The 17256-nt window shown below is 48.8% G+C and overlaps 2 protein-coding genes across 4 annotated transcripts in view; one reads left to right on the forward strand and one right to left on the reverse strand.

The window, feature by feature from the left end:
- The first annotated feature begins 859 nt into the window (after positions 1-859).
- On the forward strand, positions 860-14490 carry NTAN1 (N-terminal asparagine amidase). 3 transcript variants are annotated; one of them, XM_010982867.3, is made up of 10 exons: positions 860-1022; positions 6694-6796; positions 6873-6938; positions 7244-7352; positions 9316-9389; positions 10577-10630; positions 11179-11232; positions 12238-12335; positions 13652-13765; positions 14148-14490. In XM_010982867.3, exons 1-10 carry the CDS (start codon positions 942-944, stop codon positions 14325-14327), a joined length of 933 nt encoding a protein of 310 aa, XP_010981169.2. In that variant the 5' UTR covers positions 860-941; the 3' UTR covers positions 14328-14490. The 3 variants fall into 3 exon arrangements, with proteins under 3 accessions (XP_010981169.2, XP_031289032.1, XP_031289033.1); XM_031433172.2 differs by lacking the exon at positions 6694-6796 and having other exon boundaries at positions 875-1022; XM_031433173.2 differs by lacking the exons at positions 6694-6796; positions 6873-6938 and having other exon boundaries at positions 878-1022.
- Positions 14491-14858: 368 nt separating this feature from the next.
- Positions 14859-17256, reverse strand: part of PDXDC1 (pyridoxal dependent decarboxylase domain containing 1) — a 44834-nt gene continuing 42436 nt past the window's right edge. Inside the window, exons 22-23 of the mRNA XM_031433171.2 lie at positions 17125-17229; positions 14859-16631 (exon numbers count right to left, since the gene is read on the reverse strand). Of these exons, the coding sequence (XP_031289031.1) occupies positions 16390-16631; positions 17125-17229 (347 nt within the window). The 3' untranslated portion in view covers positions 14859-16389. The remainder of the gene's footprint in view (positions 16632-17124; positions 17230-17256) is intronic.

Raw genomic sequence — 17256 nt, forward strand, 5'->3', positions numbered from 1 at the left:
GAAGGACCTGAGTGCTCCCCCTGCCAGGCAGTGCTCATTAATACATGGTTTTTAACTCTCCTAAAGTTCCTCTAGGAGCTTCAAAAAACTAAGGAGGTGGAATACAGACATTCTAATAGGTTTTGCTGTATGTGAAGTGGGTCCTCTTTCATCTCACCACTATGTCTTTTGTAAAATTATTTTTGTCAATATTTTGTGGAGTTGGATCTATTTGAGTAATATTTCCAAGTTTCAAGATAGCCGCAGTGAGAAGCCTCACACCAGGGTACCTGACCTCAGTAGGGTCTGGACGGTGTTTTGCTGATCTTTACTACCAGGGTTCTTTGCCCGACTATGAGTGCCTACTGAATGTCAAGCACCAAGTGTTATTAATGATTTCTAAATGTGGGGCCAGCAAACTTTGGGCTCCATTTTCCCAGTTTGAGGCGGTTTACGTTTACTATTAAATACAATCCTATGGAGCAGCACAGCAGGTTCGCAAACCCGGAAAACTTGCTCAAGTCCACTATGAAAAGTGGTAGAGGCGTGATAACCTAGGCAGGGCGACCGCAGAGCCCGCACTCAGGCCAGGTTGGCTGAAAAGTGAGCCTGGCGCTGAGCGAAGGCCCTCGTGATAACCTCAGCTCTCCTCCGTCCCTCCCTCCCTTCCCAGCCCAGCCCAGCCCCACGCTTTCAGAACTACATTTCCCAGCGCCCCTTGCGGAGGAGGCTGGCCACTGGCGCTCCCTCGCGTTTGGACTACATTTCCCATGGGGCCTTGCGGTCCCGCCCTGGATTTCCTCAGCCTCTTGGGGCTGCGGCGCCCCTTGTCGGACTCCACTTCCCGGTGGACCCCGCGGCGGGGCGGGGCGCGGCGGGCGGCCCGAGGGCGTGGGCGGCGGGCGGCCCGGGGCTGGGGAGGCTACTGCCTCCCTGGGCCTGCCCGGGCGGCCGCCTCTGCGATGCCGCTGCTCGTAGAGGGGCGGCGAGTGCGGCTGCCGCAGTCCGCCGGGGACCTCGTCCGAGCCCACCCGCTTTTGGAGGTGAGCAGGGTCCGGGAGGGGGGTTTCGAGGCGGGCCCGAGGGGACGGGCAGGCGGGCGAGAGCTCTCCTCACCCCGCAGCCACCACCCGCTCCCCCCGAATCAGACTCTAAACTTGGCGCAGCTGAGGTGCTGTCGGCACATCCGGAGCTCGGGCCGCCGGCAGCCGACTCTCGTTTGGGACATCTTACTACCTTCTTTGGACCTTAGAGGGCATCTGTTGAGGCCTCTCTATCCCAGAAGAGGAAACGGGGGCACAGAGAGGTTAGGTGACTTGCCCAAGGTCGCCCAGCACCGCGGCTTGAGGACACTCCGGAAACCCCTCTTCCAAGACAGGGTGGTCTCAACCCCCAATCTGCACTTGGTCTATTTAGGCAAATCTGAGCAGCGCCGTTGCTCTCTCCCTCGCCGGGGATCCCCACCCATGTGAACGGGGCATCGTCCTTGGGGTCTCCGGAGGCAAGGAGGTTGTTCCAGGGTAGGTTTCGACGGCGTTTGGGCAGGGGCATCCTGGCGGGTCCCTTAGTCTTCTACCCCCTCCCATCGGAGCATGGGTCTTCCGGTTATTTTTAACCAGAAAAAAAAGGCCCCGCTTTCCCCCAGCTGAGCCTTGTTGAGGACCACGCCCTGATGGAAGGGTTTTGTTTTGTTTTCTGCTTTTGTCCTGAGATAGACCTCTGAACTCTTAAGTCGATAACTTATGCAGAGTCTCTGGGAAAGGGTTCTTACTGTTAAAAAAAAAATCGGGACCAAAGCTCCCACTTGCTCCAGATCCACTTAAGGAGGAATCAATCATTTCATTGATGTAAGAGATACCCTTAGACCCTTGTTGAGCCTCTGCTGGGTATGGCGTTTGCCTCTATCCCTCCAATCAGGGCATTTACGGGGGGGGGGTGGTGGGGGTTGGTGTTTAATCACAGAGTGTCTCAAATACCGTAAACTGTTAATTGTTACAAAGGAAAAAAAAGAAAAGTCCCTTTCACTCAACAGTGTGAAGCAGGGGACCTGACTGAGTCTATAGGCTTAGGGAAGGTATTCTTGAGGTTTCTTCTGTCATGGCACAGTGTGTCATGATTTTGTCTGCATACTTGTTTTTTGTTTTTTTTTTTTTTCCCCAATGATCTCTCTCTTAGAAGGTAAGCTTCCTGAAGGCACACAGAGTATGTGTCTTTGCTTTGTATCCTCAGAGCCTAGGGCAGACCCTGGCAGTGAATCTGCACTCTGTAAATATTTGTTGCACAAATCAGTAGAGAGCAGAATGACCCCTGAAAATGACCCGAAGGGTGAGGAGGTGTTCCTGACAGGGAAAAGGGGACAACTCTGTGATTCTCAACTTGCATTTCAAGAAAACAATAGTAGTATTAGACAACACCTACTGGGCACCTCGCAAACACTAAGGCATCACGTTAAGCACTTTCCTTGTTAGATGTCACTGCCACACCATTAAGCAGGGTAGGGAGTTGGGAGCAGGACTCACCAAGGGAAAAAAAATTCAGCTGCTTAAAGAATTTAGGTGACACACTGTATGTCTGTTTGAATGTTCCGATGATGAAAAGTTAGAAAGATCAGCATCTCAAGCAACACCCTAAGTGCGGGGAGAGGGGGAATTAGGTGAGGTATGGGGGTGGCTGGCCCTCTTGAAGGAAGGTTTGGCCTATATAGGGAGACAGGGCCTAGAAAGGCTGTGTAGTGGGGACCAGTTTGCATTACAGGGACGTGGACGGGGGTCACTTCTGGCTTCAGCAGTCTAAGGAAGATGGGGGGTGGTCTACTGGGGCAAGCTGGACTGTGCTTTGTGTGCCCTGGGCAGGAGGGCAAGGACCCTGCAGTGGGTGGACTGGCCGGTGTCCCCGGTGGGGAGAGAGAGGTCGGGAGGAGTGGAAGATGAGCCAGGAGAGGTCGGTCGTATCCAGGTTGCAAGGGTTAGGTGGTTCTTTCAACTGATACGCAGTGTGGAAAAATGAAAGGTTTAATTCTTCTTTTGTAATAAGTAGTGTGTCCCCTTGGTAAGAAAAGAGAAAGTATAAATCTCAAAAAGAGGGAAAAAGAATCTGTAACCACAGCCATTTTTCACATTTTGGTAAATAACCTTACAGAGGTTTCTCTTGGTATATGATATGCTTTTTTGAATGATAGCGTACTTTATATTCTGTTTTATAATGTCTTTTTCATGTAAGAGGAGGCAGTGAGTATGCGGTATGAGCAGTTACAAGCCTGTCCATAGCCATGCCTAGCGTAAGACAGTGATGACATGACAGTGAGAGCGTCCCAGCCTAGGAAGCACTGCTGCTGCTGTTCCTGTTTGACAGGTGGGGACCGTGGGGCACAGGGGTGGAGCAGGCTGCCCAGGGTCCCACATCCTGTGAGCGGTGAAGCCTGGGTCGAACCCTGGCAGAGTGCCTTGCCTCGAGCTCTGTTGCTCAGTACAGTAGCCGCTGGCCACATGTGGCTATTACATTTAAGTTAATTAAGATTCAATAAAATTTAAAAATCAGCTCCTCAGTCACACCAGCCACATGTCAAGTACTTACTGACCACGTGTGGCCAGTGGCTCCTGTGTGAGTCAGGCAGACACAGACCGTTGCCATCACTGCAGAAAGTGCCTTTGGACGGTGCCGTCGGGAGCCTTCACTCTTAAGCAGTCCCTGGATGCTCTGAAACCAGTCCTGCAACACTGTGTGAACTGGTTCTGTGGAATTCCATGGAACTTAGTTCCTGCTTTTAAGCATGCAAGATATTTATGCTCTTGCACCATTATGAGCATTCACAGAGCTAAATCTTTATAAACCCCTGGAATTATTCCTCAGAAAGGTTTTTTTGAGCAGAAAAGTGATGTAACAAAATCAGTGTTTCGAAGCAATGATGCTGGCCGCCATCAGGGAGGTTAGAGTGGGCAGGGGAGACCTGGGGGGGGGCAGTCAGGTCAGGGAGCAGAGGTGGGGAATGGTGACAGTCAGCCCCTTCAGACCTGCTCAGTTAATTGTCACACAACCCAGGGAGTGGACGGCCTCATCCCGGTTTCCCAGAGGGGACTAAGCACAGAGGCTCGGCCCCACACCCGGGGCCACTCACTCGAGGGGAGGCCCCGTCCTGCTCTGTATCTCCCGCCCGTGTGTGCTTATGCTGCGTGAATTTAAATGTGCGAGAATAAAGGGCTGAGATGAGGTTGCACCGGTGAGGGTGGGAAAGAAGGCTCAGTTCTGAGAGCTGCAGCGGGTAGGGATTTCTCACACACCACTGTGTTTGCAGGAAGAACTGGCAGAGTGTGGCAGCAGGGGTAGGGGACACGCGGCATCCCCTGGGCTACAGCTCAGCGGTGGGTTAACACAGGTCAACCAGCTACAGCCGCCGGCCAGATCCTGTTTGTGGATAACCCAGCAGCCAAGAGTGCTTTTTTACATCTTTAAATGGTGGAGGAAAAATGTCAAAAGAATACTTTGTGACAAGTGGAATTGTATGAAATCATATGAAATTCAGTGTCACCCGTAAATAGTTTGCTGGGGACACTGCCCCAGCCCTTTGTTACGTGTTGTCCACACTGCTTTCACATACAGCAGCAGAGCCGAGGAGCCTCAAAGCCCAAAATATTTACTGTCTGGCCCTTTTCTGAGACGAGTGTGCTGACCCCAGGGTTAGGAGCAGTGTCACTGGCTCGGGACTGGGAAACGAGGATGGCCGGTAGCAGGTAGAGACTGAGGGAAAAGATATTTTTTAGTGATTCTTGGTGTCCAGAGAATAAAAAAGTTGAGAAAACTGGAGGTACTTTTATTTCAGAAAGGATGTGAGTTTATAAAGTAGGACTGTGTGTTTTTCCACAGGGGAGAACTTTGGCTAACCTTCTTTTCATTTCTTAAAGTGAAAGCCCAAAGCAGCGTGCCGCTTCCGCTTTGGTGCCCTTCTCTCCTGATTATTCATGCTTCTGCTTCTCTGGGAAACCAGTAGGAGCTGTGTCGATGAGAGACACGATTTTTGGTCTTGGGTACACGAGCAATAATTCGTTTCTCAGAAATAGCTTTGCTTTTGGGTGGTGACCCAGTTGTGAAATATGCAGTATAAATTTGCTTTGCCTCCTTCCTCCCCCTCCCCCAGAAGAATCAAAAAACCGAAAACAAAACAAAACAAAAAAAAAACCCAAAATGGTAAGTGTTGAAGGAATAATAAAAAGGGAATTCTGCATTCTCCTTTATCTCATTTTGAATTCAAGGTGAGAAGTGGTATGAAGATGAAAATTGCTGATACGAGGTGTTCCGAGGTTTTGAACAGTTGGCCGCATCCTTCTCCCCCGACTCCGCAGCACAACGGCCCATGCGTCCCATCTCACACTGCCTTTCGCTCAGTCCTTAGCTCCTTTCTTACGTGGAGGGGCTGGTCTCATTGTAACTGCTGCCTTGCTTCCAATTCATGGAAGACTATTATTAACAGAGAACCCTGCATAACTCATCAAGCAGATCATTCGTTCTTTTACATCTCTTGTGTTCTGTTAAGCAAGCGCTAACGTAAGTTAGCACCGGCGTCAGGAGTGGCCCAAAGCCATTGTGAGACTTTGAGAAGGTTCTGCAGTCTGGACGGTTCATGCGTGCACTGAATTCACACACTTGGATAGGGATTTGTGTATTGAGGACTTTATTTGTTGCAAGTAAGAAGGAAGTTGCGATACATTTTAGTGATGTATCAATTTAACAGTTTTGAAAAAACAAAGTTTAATTTAGTTTTCATTAAAGAATTTGCCACCTGAAGATTTTTTCCAGGATTACTACATAAGAATTTGCACAGACATTCAATTGGTCAGCATTTTGACACCTAATATTAACCCATCCTTTTCATACACTTGCTTATTTTTGGTTTTCTACTTTTATAACATAATCACATCGTAGAACATTTAGGGACCAGGGAGCGGACAACAGATATAGTTAACAGACTTGAGCTGGCCCTTCTCTGACCCAGTCATGGCTATTTTGGTGAATTTCCTTCCAGTGTTTTTTCCTGCACTTCAGCATTGTTGTATTAGTAGCATATTTATAGCTTAAAAGAATTTTTTTTACGCTCTTGTATCTTGCTCTTCTGCATACATTTCCGACCTCTTTTCCCACGGTCTTCATTTTTCATGACAGTGCAGTTAGCAGTTGTGAGTTGGTTCTGCATAATTTGCTTACCTTTCTGTCGTTGTCCCCAGCTTTTTGCCATTCTCGGTGATGTCGGGCTGAGCGCATTTTGGGTCAGTCCCACAGTACAGATTTCCAGAAGAGGGATGAGTAGGTTAGGGGGCAGGGAAGGTCCGACCCCTCTTCTTCTAAAGAAAGCGAAGAGGGTCGTGATTTCTGAACCACCGAACCCGCTAGTCTCTATAATCTGTTTCTCTTTATGACTGCGAAATGGTCAGGCGTCTTGTATCTCTAATAAAGAATGGTGAAAGGGGGTTTTGCATCTCATTTCATAGGTACCAGAGTTTTGTTTTATCGGGTAGAGAAAGAGCAGAGCTCCCTTGTTCCCTGCGCGCTGGTCCACACGTAGCTCCTGCTGCTCCGTGCTCGCCATCCTGTCGGATACACGCACACTTCAGACCCTGCGAGTGTGTGCTTCCCACTTAGGGCACACGTGGCTCTCTCCACCTCTCTAGTGACTCAGTCCTCACTAATTTCCATCACTATTTTATTTTTTTTTTAATTAAACAGGAAAGAGCCAGACTTCTCAGAGGTCAGTCTGTTCAACAAGTGGGACCCCAGGGCCTTCTGTATGTTCAGCAAAGAGAGCTTGCAGTGACCTCCCCAAAGGATGGTAGGTTAGGAAGCAGTGAATTGGGCACTATTCCCAAAGGCTATTGGATATTTTATTCTATTTCTTTTTTAAACAGGCTCCATCTCCATTCTGGGTTCTGATGATGCCACCACTTGTCACATTGTGGTCCTGAGGCACACAGGTACGGTGGGAGAGACGAAGGAAACCATGACTGACACTGACCCAACACGTGGGGCCATTCATTCTCGATTCGAGCTTCCTGGGGTCCTGTCTGAGACCTGGCTCTGCTCACCTCGCCTCCGGTCTGCATGGTACCTCCCTGTGGCCCCGGTCAGACGGGTTGGCTGGGCAGCACAGACGTCTCTGTTTTTCCTTCTTACAGGCTGTTCAGGGATGAGGCGGCGGCGGCGGCGGACGGCGGCGACTTGGCTGGCTCGCCACGTTCCCGTCGGGAGTAACGTGAGGCGTCTCACCCTTGTTCTTCAGGTAATGGGGCCACCTGCCTGACACACTGCGACGGAACTGACACCAAAGCTGAGGTCCCCTTGATCATGAACGCCATAAAATCCTTCTCCGACCACGCTCAGTGTGGAAGGTGAGCGCCGCGCCTCTGCGTTTTGGAATTTGGGAACTTGGCACTGTTGTGCGGAGGGAACAGCCGCGAAAGCTGTTCCAGCAGTGCCGAGTGTCACCAGCACCGTGGCCATCCTGTCCCCTTGAGCAGGAGTGGCACAGTGTCGGCCCCTCGCCTGCAGCTGCTGAGCGAACGAATGGGCGGTGGGTCTGGGCCGGAGACAGGGCAGGTGGTGGACGGAAGGGCCGGCCTCCAACCTGCAGGTTTATTCTCAGTGATGAGCTCTTAGCTGTTTGTGCGCTGGGTGTTGCCTTGTTCCCCTGCCAGCTGGGGAGTCTTCATTCCTTCAGTAGTTGTTTGTTGAACGTTTCCTGTGGACTAGAACATGTTACAGGTGCCAGGGACATAGCAGTGAACAGAGTAGACAGAAACCTGCCCCCGAGGTGCCCCTACTCTGAAGCAAGGAGGGAGACAGTAAGCAAAACAGGGTGTTAAAGGGTGGCAGGGACTGTGGAGAAAAACAAGGCGGGGGAGAACCGGGGGTGGCGGGGGAGGGAGGGGTGCAGTTTTAAGTGTCATGGATTCTGTACAAAAGCTGACGTCTGACCCTCTCAGTGGTTACGCAAAACATGACCACCTCTGTTTCCCTCGTGCCGGCCCGGGATTGAGCCCCGGGGTCACACAGCTAGTGGAGCAGGGCCCCCGAGGCCGGCCTGGCCGCCCGACCAGGGCTCAGGCCCCACGACGATCCACTCCCTGCCCCGGGGGTGGGCTTAGCAGGCGTCGCTCTCTCCTCATTTGACATCTAAGGCAGCCGTGAAGGAACTAGTCCAGTGATATGCAGGTTCTTAGAATCCAGGGGTTTTAAAAAATAGCCTCTCTGTCAGAGTTTCGCTGGTGTAACACAGATCAGTTTTTAAATTTAACTCTGCTCCTGCCAGGCCTGCAACAGGCTGGGCCATCTTCATGGTCTTGTGACCTGTGCTGTCGCCAGACGGCTGGGCCTGCAGGTGACGGGCCTGGACTCGGCCGCGGGCCCCACTCGCAGTTCTCAGAGCACGGTTGTGATAGATCTCAGGTCTGTTCACAGAGAGATCATGAGGCCCCTTGATGCTTTCCCCTGTGCTGCTTACGCAGAAGATTCTGGTTCACTCCTCAGCAGGATTTTGTCAGCAGAAGCTAGTGTGAAATCTGGCCACACTTTCCAAAGCTCTGGTCCCCGGGTTGTTGGAGGCTGAGGACAGGGGTTAGGAGAGGGGTGAGCGTGGGAACCTCAGGGCAACAAAGTCAGTGTGGTGTTTTCAGTGGCAGGGCTTCCCGGAGCCCGCTCTGTGCACCGTGACTCCCTGCAGGGGTGACAGCAGGCGAGGTTTCCCAGGCTTAACCCCAAGAACAGTTTTTCCTGTCTCACGTGGCTAACGTTCAGGGGGACACGCTTTGGGCAAAGCTGGTGTCATAGATTATCATTTGCTTTAGAAACAGACCCATTTCCTTCTCCATAAAACAGAGATGATAACCCGTCTCTCCCAGATGCTGGACGGTCACAGAGATGCTGCCTGTGACGGGCCCAGTCAGCCCCCCAAAGGACGGCCCGGAACCCTTTCCGGTCGACACCCTGCCTCTGTTAGGCTGAGGCATCTGAGAGGTTTTGGAAGAGCCCCGCTAGGGGTGGGTCTGTAGTATGATACGGCCGTATCTCCTGGAGCAGCTTCCTCGCCCTCTGCGTGGAGGTGGCATCGTGTTTGTGCTGAGGCATGATTCCCCTGGCCCTAGGCCACCCGGGCGGGGTCCCAGAAACTTGCCCAGCCTCAGCAGCCTCGCCCCTGCCCACTGCGCCACACCAGTACCCTGTGCATGGGCCGTGGGTCTGGAAGTGCCACCGTGGAGTGAGGGGTCGTGGAAGCCAGGAGCTAAAATTCAAAGCAAAGTCAGCGCACGCTGTCACCGTGTTGTCTGGCCTCTGACCACCCCGTCTCTTTGCCAGGCTGGAGGTTCACCTCGTGGGAGGCTTCAGTGACGACAGGCAGTTGTCACAAAAGCTTACTCATCAGCTTCTTAGTAAGTTCACTTTTTCTCTCAAATTTGATAAAAACATGTACCTGCTTTTGCTTGGATAAAAATTCCAATTCGTACAAAATCCTCGAGGGGCGCATCTGCTTGGAGCCACACAAACTGCTCAGCCTGGAATCCTTCATAAAGACTGAAGACCAAAGAGCTAGCTGTTTGGAGCTGGTGGGATGGGGACGGGATTCTGCCAGCAGCAGTCAATGCCTTCCAGAATATCCAACGCTGTGAATTGTGCAAAAACCGTACCACCCTCGGTGCAGAAATGTCCATTTTAGTCGGCAGAAAATTAAAACACTGATAACACCATTTTTTCCTTGTTAAATTAGCAAGTAAAAAGGAAAAAAATGATGATGTTCTGTAATTAACCGTGAGGCAGTGAGGGAAGTGTGTTCCTGCAGCACTGGAACATACTTATGGTGCAGCCTGTCGGGAAAGCCATTTGGTATCATGGTCCCTATCCTTTGACCTAGTAATTCCCCTTCTGGGAATCTAGTCTAAGAAAATAATCTGTAATGTGCGTGGAGATATGCCCAAAGATGAGCAGTAGGTCACTATTTAGAAGAGGAAATAATCTAATGTCCATTAGTGGAGGAATAATTATGTAGCCGTTAAAAAATAATATTTAGAAGCGCTTTGAATTACATGGGAGAATAAATATGTACAGAAAATCAGGATATAAAATTGTCTGCATGGTATCTGAGTTCAGCTGTGCACAGAAAAATATGGCGGGAAGTACACTGAATGTTAGCCTCTAGGATTGTGGGCATTAAAAGCCCATATACTTATACCATTAAAACCCCACATATTCCTGTGCTCTCCTGTGTTTTCCAAATTTTTCATAATGATCAAATTTTCTATGACTGTTAATCAGGAAAAGAAGTTATTCAGGAAATGAGTGAAAATCCCAGAAGTCATGTTTTTCCCTCCCAACGTCTCAGAATGCAGAGAAAAATGGAAAGCCTTGGTCGAAGTTTCCTTTTGGGCTTAAGGCTAGGAGAGCGTGTGTCACGTGGTGGGCAGGGTTCCGTGGCTCAGTTCCCAGGGGTCTGGCCTCCGATACGTGGGCCAGGGGTGCTTGACAAGGTAGTGGATCCCACCTCCGTCCCCTTCTTGACTTGTTCAGCATATGTTCTAATTAAAGGAACTTTTTTGACACCAGTTTTTAAATTCCATCATAGGTGAATTTGACAGACAAGAAGATGACATTCACTTAGTGACATTATGTGTGACAGGTAAGTTCGGCCGTCTTTCCCAAAGCACAGCTGTGTGTTTCAGGGACGTTTTGCCCTCACCCTTAAAGCAGCCCTTAAAGCAGGACCCAGCAGCCAGGCCTTAGTTGTAGGCGGCAGTTTGTTGCTGCTTTACTGCCTCCTCCTGGCTTTTCCCATCGCTGGGCGGCCTTCCCCGCCCTCCCCAATGTCCAAATCCTGCTCAACGTCAGTTGAGATCCTGACCCGCCTTGAGTGCAACTCCTCTGTCCCCCTTCCTTGGGATTCTCGAGGGCGCCTCTGTACTCCTGGGAGGGGGAAGGGGCCAGACCCGAGAGGAGGTGCTCCCTTGCATGTAGATGGCGGGGAGGCTCGGACTCTGGAGAGGCCGTGTGTTCACCATAACCTGACTTCTCTGGGACGCTGCAGGGAGGCAGGAGCACTGTCCATTTCCCGTTCTGGATTTACCCCCGTTGCAGTGGGGCGCCTTCTTGGCCTCTATTTCTAGATGATGAAAGCAGTTGTTTAGTATTTCTTAAAAATTAGATCCTAAAATTTTTTTTATTTCTTAGAATTAAATGACCGGGAAGAAAATGAAAACCACTTTCCGATAATTTATGGCATTGGTAAGTATTGCGTGTTGATTGGAGGGCTGGAGGCCAGTCACACAGCGACAGGCAGGCTCTGTGGTGCCCACTACTGTCAGAATGTCACAGTCTTAGGCCCAAATCCTGGCTCCTCTGTGTATTTGCTTGGCAGCCCTGGCAAGTAGCTTACTTTCCCTAACCTTTATCTACGAAACAGAGAAAATGCCCACTTCTGGAGACTGTGAAGGGGAAACAAGGTGGCAAGTAGAAAGCGTAGGCGTCACCCCGGTTAGGGGACAGCTGAGTGTCAGTGGTCTCTGCTCCCCCGCGCGGCCCGCACAGCTTTCCCCCAGCCAGTGCTCTGGGGGCTGGAGCGCGGTGTTTGAATCTTCTCCTACGTCGGGAACCAGGTAAGGTTTTGACTGAGAACAACGATCCTACGAAGCAAAGTGTGAAGCCATCAGGCTAAAGGAAACCCAGAACCTTCCTTCCTCCCTCCTGTGACAGCCCCTAGGACTCCCGAGGCTGTAACAGGGTGAGGCCAGCCTCTGTCTTTACAGAGGGCTTCCACCAGATCTCTAACATTTGATTTACTTACCCGGGGGGAAGGTGTACTAGTGTTCATTGCTTTATTCTCTGTATTTTGTAAGTGTCTGAAATAGTAAAAACTGAAACACAAACACTAGACTTGGCCACGATCCCAGGCCACGTTTGCAGCCACATTCTGTCACGGGCCCGTCAGGGAAGCTTTGCCACACGCTGTCTGAAGAGATGGTGCACTTCCCGTGTGGGGCGGCCCTTGGTGTGGATTCAGGTCTGACCTGGTCCAGCTCAGGCCTCACCTGCTTCCGGTGAGCTGCTTGGCTCTTTCCCTTTCCAGGGAGATTCTACAGACACATCAGAGTAACTTTGTTCAGTTTCCACTTTTCTCTCCTTGGGGAGACTCGTCCATGTTCTGCACGCGTGGTGGGAGGAGTATAAGACTGGGCCAACTTTCCTTTTGTGGCAGTTGTCAATTCGAAGCTATCCTGTCGTCCCTCACAGCTGTCAACGTTAAAACTGCAGAGATCTACAGAGCCTCCTTCCAAGACCGAGGTCCGGAGGAGGAGCTGCGCGCAGCACGAGCTTTAACAGGCGGACCAGTGAGTTTCATGTCATCTTTGTGTTACAGGGTTAAGTGAAAAAAGGGGAGTGTCAAACTGCAAAGCCTCAAGTTTTACAGACCTTAGAAATGAAAAGTTTGTCAGCTTCTTTGAAGCTGTACCTTAACAGGAACCACCACCTACTTACAACACGTGTAGAAGAATGATGGATGTTTTAGGTTATATACTCAGGACCCCAGTTCTCTGCCTTAGAAGGTTTGGGGAGGTACTGTGAACCCCCAGCATCCAGAGTCAGGCAGAACGAACCCCTCTAATGCTGTAAGAACATTGGCGTTGACAGTCCCACAAAGAAAGGAGCGCTAGGAAGGGGGAAGAGGTTTCTCCCGTCCGCACCTGGGACCATGCACTCCTCGGGCCAGGTCCCTGAAGAGCAGTGTGCTGGGATGAACTGATTAACTCCAAAGAATAGTCAGACTCAGTTTAAAAGTCCGATGTCCTTCGGGTGCTTTTTAATAAGTAACACCTTCGTTTTAAGTTAGAAGAGTAGAAAGCTAGGATTGACGTACTGTTTGAGGAGTGGGTGAAAGAGTCCTTTAAAAACGCTCAGTGTGAAAACAGAAACCGCGTTCAGAGCACCCAAAAACACGTGCTCACTTGGGAAACGCTGACATTCTCACTCAAAAATGTTCGGATTCAGAGTGGTCCATTTTGCCAACCCTTTAACATTTTTAGGATTCCTTTTGCAATCTCTCAAGGAGCATAATAGCCTTGATTTAGCTAAGATTCAGAACATATTTCAGCCTCAGTAACTAAAATTGAACATTGCTAGTTAAGCTGAAAACTTACCACTGGCAAATTTAAGAATTCAGGGAATTGATCCTTCGGCAAATTAACAGTTTTACAAATTGGTTTTTCCTTTCTTTTGATGGGGCGTCAGGCATGTGTACTTTTCAGTTCCAAGGTTACTTGGGGTGTGCATAATGAGGCAGTGTTTGATGTAGCAGCGAGGAACATGGACTTCAGTCAGACACACCTGGGTTTGTGGCCCTGCTCTGATGCCTCCTGGAAATGTGGGCAGTGTGCCCTCTCTGAGCCTTGGGTTTCCAACCAAAATAGGAAAAATGCCATCCTCCCGCAGGACTCTTGTCAGGACTAAACAAAGTGATTATATTACCCACAAAGTGCAGTATAGACACGCTGGAAGTAGCAGCTTTTATTATGAGACAAAATTTGAAAGAAGCTTATCATCAAGAAAAATGTCTTAACTTCAGAACTGCACTGGAGTTTGCACTAAAAACGGTAGGGTGTAAGCATTAACATTCCTTAAATTCCATCCTCAAAATGTTCTTTTTTAGATGATTAGTATTTACGATGCAAAGACAGAACAACTTCGTATAGGACCGTATTCCTGGATGCCATTTCCCCATGTGGATTTCTGGTTGCAGCAAGATGATAAGCAAATACTAGAGGTGAGAATTTACAGGCTGGGTAAATCTTAACCCTGGTTTCTTCATCTGTAAGGAAAAAAGGGTTTAGACTAGATAATGGTTTTCCTTCAGGGGCAGTGTTTACTGGTAGGGTGCCACTGGCAGACCCCGTTCAGCTGCTGTGTCACCTGGGGATAACTGACATCCTGGGTGGACATCTACTTACGGAAGCAGCAGGCAACCCACAGCTCTTTCCTCATTAACCCAGTAGACCTTCTGTGATTCTCCAACTTAAATACGTTTATATAGGGATCTGGGAACGTGCCGATTCACGTTTAACAAACACAAAGGCCATCTGACGTCTTTATCAGAGTAGGGACCAGGGCAGGGTTCCTCTCTCATGCCTCGAATCTTTTCTTTCCAGAACCTTTCCACATCACCTCTGGCTGAGCCCCCCCACTTTGTTGAACATATTAGATCTACCTTGATGTTTTTAAAAAAACACCCTTCTCCAACTAACACGCTGTTTCCTGGAAATAAAGCGCTACTCTACAAAAAAAATGAAGATGGCTTATGGGAAAAGATCTCTTCTCCAGGAAGCTAAAAATAGGAATTACCAAAGAAAGCAACTTTCTGGCATGACAAAAGACCACTGGTGGGGGTAGGAGAGAATATGCATTTGTAATCTGCATCCATTGAGTCTTAGGTCTCCTTCTTTACTCAGTGTCTTTCAAATGACTTTAAAATAAAAATCTTATTTTGGCAAAGGCATTTGTTTAGGTTTATTTTTGGTCAGTAATGAGAGGCAGAGGAGGAGCCGGCTTTTTCACTATTCTATAATCAGCTATTTCAGGTACTTGGGTAAGTCTTTCTAATAATTCATCTAAATTAGTGAATAAAGGAAAAATTGTAACTGAGTTTTTTAAAAAAGAATATTTAAAGTGCAATAAAATTCAGTGAGAATTTATACATCCCCCAGAGATTTTTTTTTTGGCCCCTCAAATTTTAGAAGCATCAAATCCAAAACTGATGTATTTTTAGAAACTTTTATTTTTCTTAAGTTGCGACCCAAAAGGAAGTCACCATGCTCAATCAGAGGTCAGGTAATGTAAGATTTATGAACTGAACTCACTGGTAACAATTTCAAGAACCTTTATTGAAACCAACATTCAAATAGTATCTCAAGGGTGAAATGGTATTTCAGCAAAATCAATTTTAACAATTCCAAATATATAAAAACATTTAAAAATCAATCTTGTTAAAGGTGATAATTTCCCCTTCCCCCATGTTATCTATACTTCATTGCACCAAACAAACAAGGAAGACTTTGTTTAATCATCTGCACCAAGGAAAAAAAAAAAAAGACAAAAATTGCATTTTGACAAGTGCCAAATGTCAGAAATCACATCAAATCAGAATGTAATTATAGGCCTAATGTGGTACGTAACTAAGGCTCCCAACACTACAGTCCACTACCCCAGTGTGAAGTCCTAGCATCTTAAGGTCTCCCGTAGCTTGATTCTGCTGGACCAGAAGGCACAGGGCCATCACCTATGATAAACGAAGAGATGCAGTGCTTTCGGAAAAGTAGAAATGGGCAATAATTAAGGGTTTACTTCCGATTATTTCAGCAGTAGTCTGGTTTGGTCAGCCTGAGGAAGATTACATCCGTGGTTTTCATTTCTGAGTTGGGCCCAGATGGGTGAGCTGCTCCCACATGAACAGGTCAAGGGGGCACTTATTTCAGGATTTTGACTTAACTAGGTGCCACACAGCGTATTTCATATGAGGCTCTTAAGAGTAGCATTTACTGGGTTTTCAGATATTTAAACACAGAAATGAGTACAGTCTGTGCTTGTGCCAATTTAAAAGCTTTACCAGTATTTAAAAATATACACATATATATATATAATATGGTCAGGAAGAGTCTTTACAGTTACCCTTGATAGACAAGTCCTTTACCTTGTTTACAAACAGTATATAAAGGGAGAGATGGACTTGTGGCAGAGGTGAGTCACAGACAGTGTCGATGGCCCCGTCACAACTCGAGCGGACACAGTCCTTACGTCTCCAGGGGACGTGGCAGTTGGGACGGCAGGAGAGGGCTTCTGACACTCTTATTTACAATCCCACCGAAACCCATTCTCCTTCAGGCTGAATACAATCCAGCTGTATACTGCAACCTGATTAAACTAAACACCAAGGAAAACAGATGGCAAAGAATGCTGTTTCTCTCCTCTGCAGCAGGACAACGGAGGACCCGGAGAGTTCTAGAGAAAGCTGTCTTACCAAAAAGTTATTATGTGCAACCTAGTAACTTCTTACACTTACATTTAGAAAGACAAGGACAAGTGCTTCAAGTGGCAGGCACTTGAAAGTCTAAGTGTTCTTTGTGAATAAAAAGTGTTTATGGTAAACGGGGGAAAAATGGTCTTACTACCACCATTGGGTAGACAGAAACAAGTTACTGATCTACATACCCTTAAAATTAGACAACTACCCTCCCAGAAGCCTGGCTTTCAGGCACATATTTGTGCAAAAATCCCAGTTAAGCACAAATAACGGTAATTTCTCTTGTATTAGCATGTGGCACGGTTCACATTTTCAGAATAAATTCATCTTCCCTGAAACAATATTCAGTACAGTCTCCAAGCAAACACTGAATTTTATCTCAGGCTCAAGGGCTCTTCTACCTGTGGCTTATCATCGTCCGGGCGCTGGGCCCTGCTCTGGGCGGCGGCGGGCTGCTCCGCTCCCGCAGGGGCGAGCTGCTCAGGGCTGTCAGCCTCCGGGGCGTCAGGCCCACCGGGCAGGTGCTCCGCCTTCTCTAAGTCTTCGATGTGACTGACTGAGCTGGTCTCACTCACAGCATCTGAGCCTCTTAGGGATCTTTTAAAAGGCTTCTGGCCTAGAGAAAGATCAACGCACAGCACTGAACGCTCAGATAGGACACTTCTGCAACAGACGCTGTGTGCTGTCAGCACCGCTCTATTCAGTTACAGCTGCTTCAGCAGGAAGCCCTGGGATTACGGGCTCGGAAGCATTTAAGTGACGATGCTAACGCAACCTCAGCACGAGTGACTTGTGAGGTAACCCCAGTCACGAAGAGCCCAGGGCGGGGAACACCGGGTTAAACAGACGCCGGCTCTCCAGGCCCTAACTTCACCCTTGGAGGGCTACAGAGGTGCGTCTCCAAGGCTCTGGAACAGTTACAGGGACAGTGATTGCTGCTCTTACACGAAGGGAAATAGGACTTAGGGTTCAAGAACCAAGAAAACAAATGCAGGCAGTAGTACCAAACGGGGGAAGGCTGTCACGTGACGCAGAGGTCTGTTTTCCCAAGAGAAATACAACCAGTTGTTTCCAGCGTTAATGAACTCAGACATGGAGAGGTAACGTACCTGGAAGCCTCTGCTTAGTGCGGGTGCCTGAGGGGGTCTGAGGCGGCGTCACTCCCGTGCCTTGTGCTTTGTAGACGTATGTGTGTTCCGTGGACTCCAGGGAGCCTGCCGGGAAGAGAGGGGGCGGGTGTG

The sequence above is a fragment of the Camelus dromedarius genome, chromosome 24, assembly GCF_036321535.1.
Source record: "Camelus dromedarius isolate mCamDro1 chromosome 24, mCamDro1.pat, whole genome shotgun sequence".
Taxonomy (NCBI): domain Eukaryota; kingdom Metazoa; phylum Chordata; class Mammalia; order Artiodactyla; family Camelidae; genus Camelus; species Camelus dromedarius.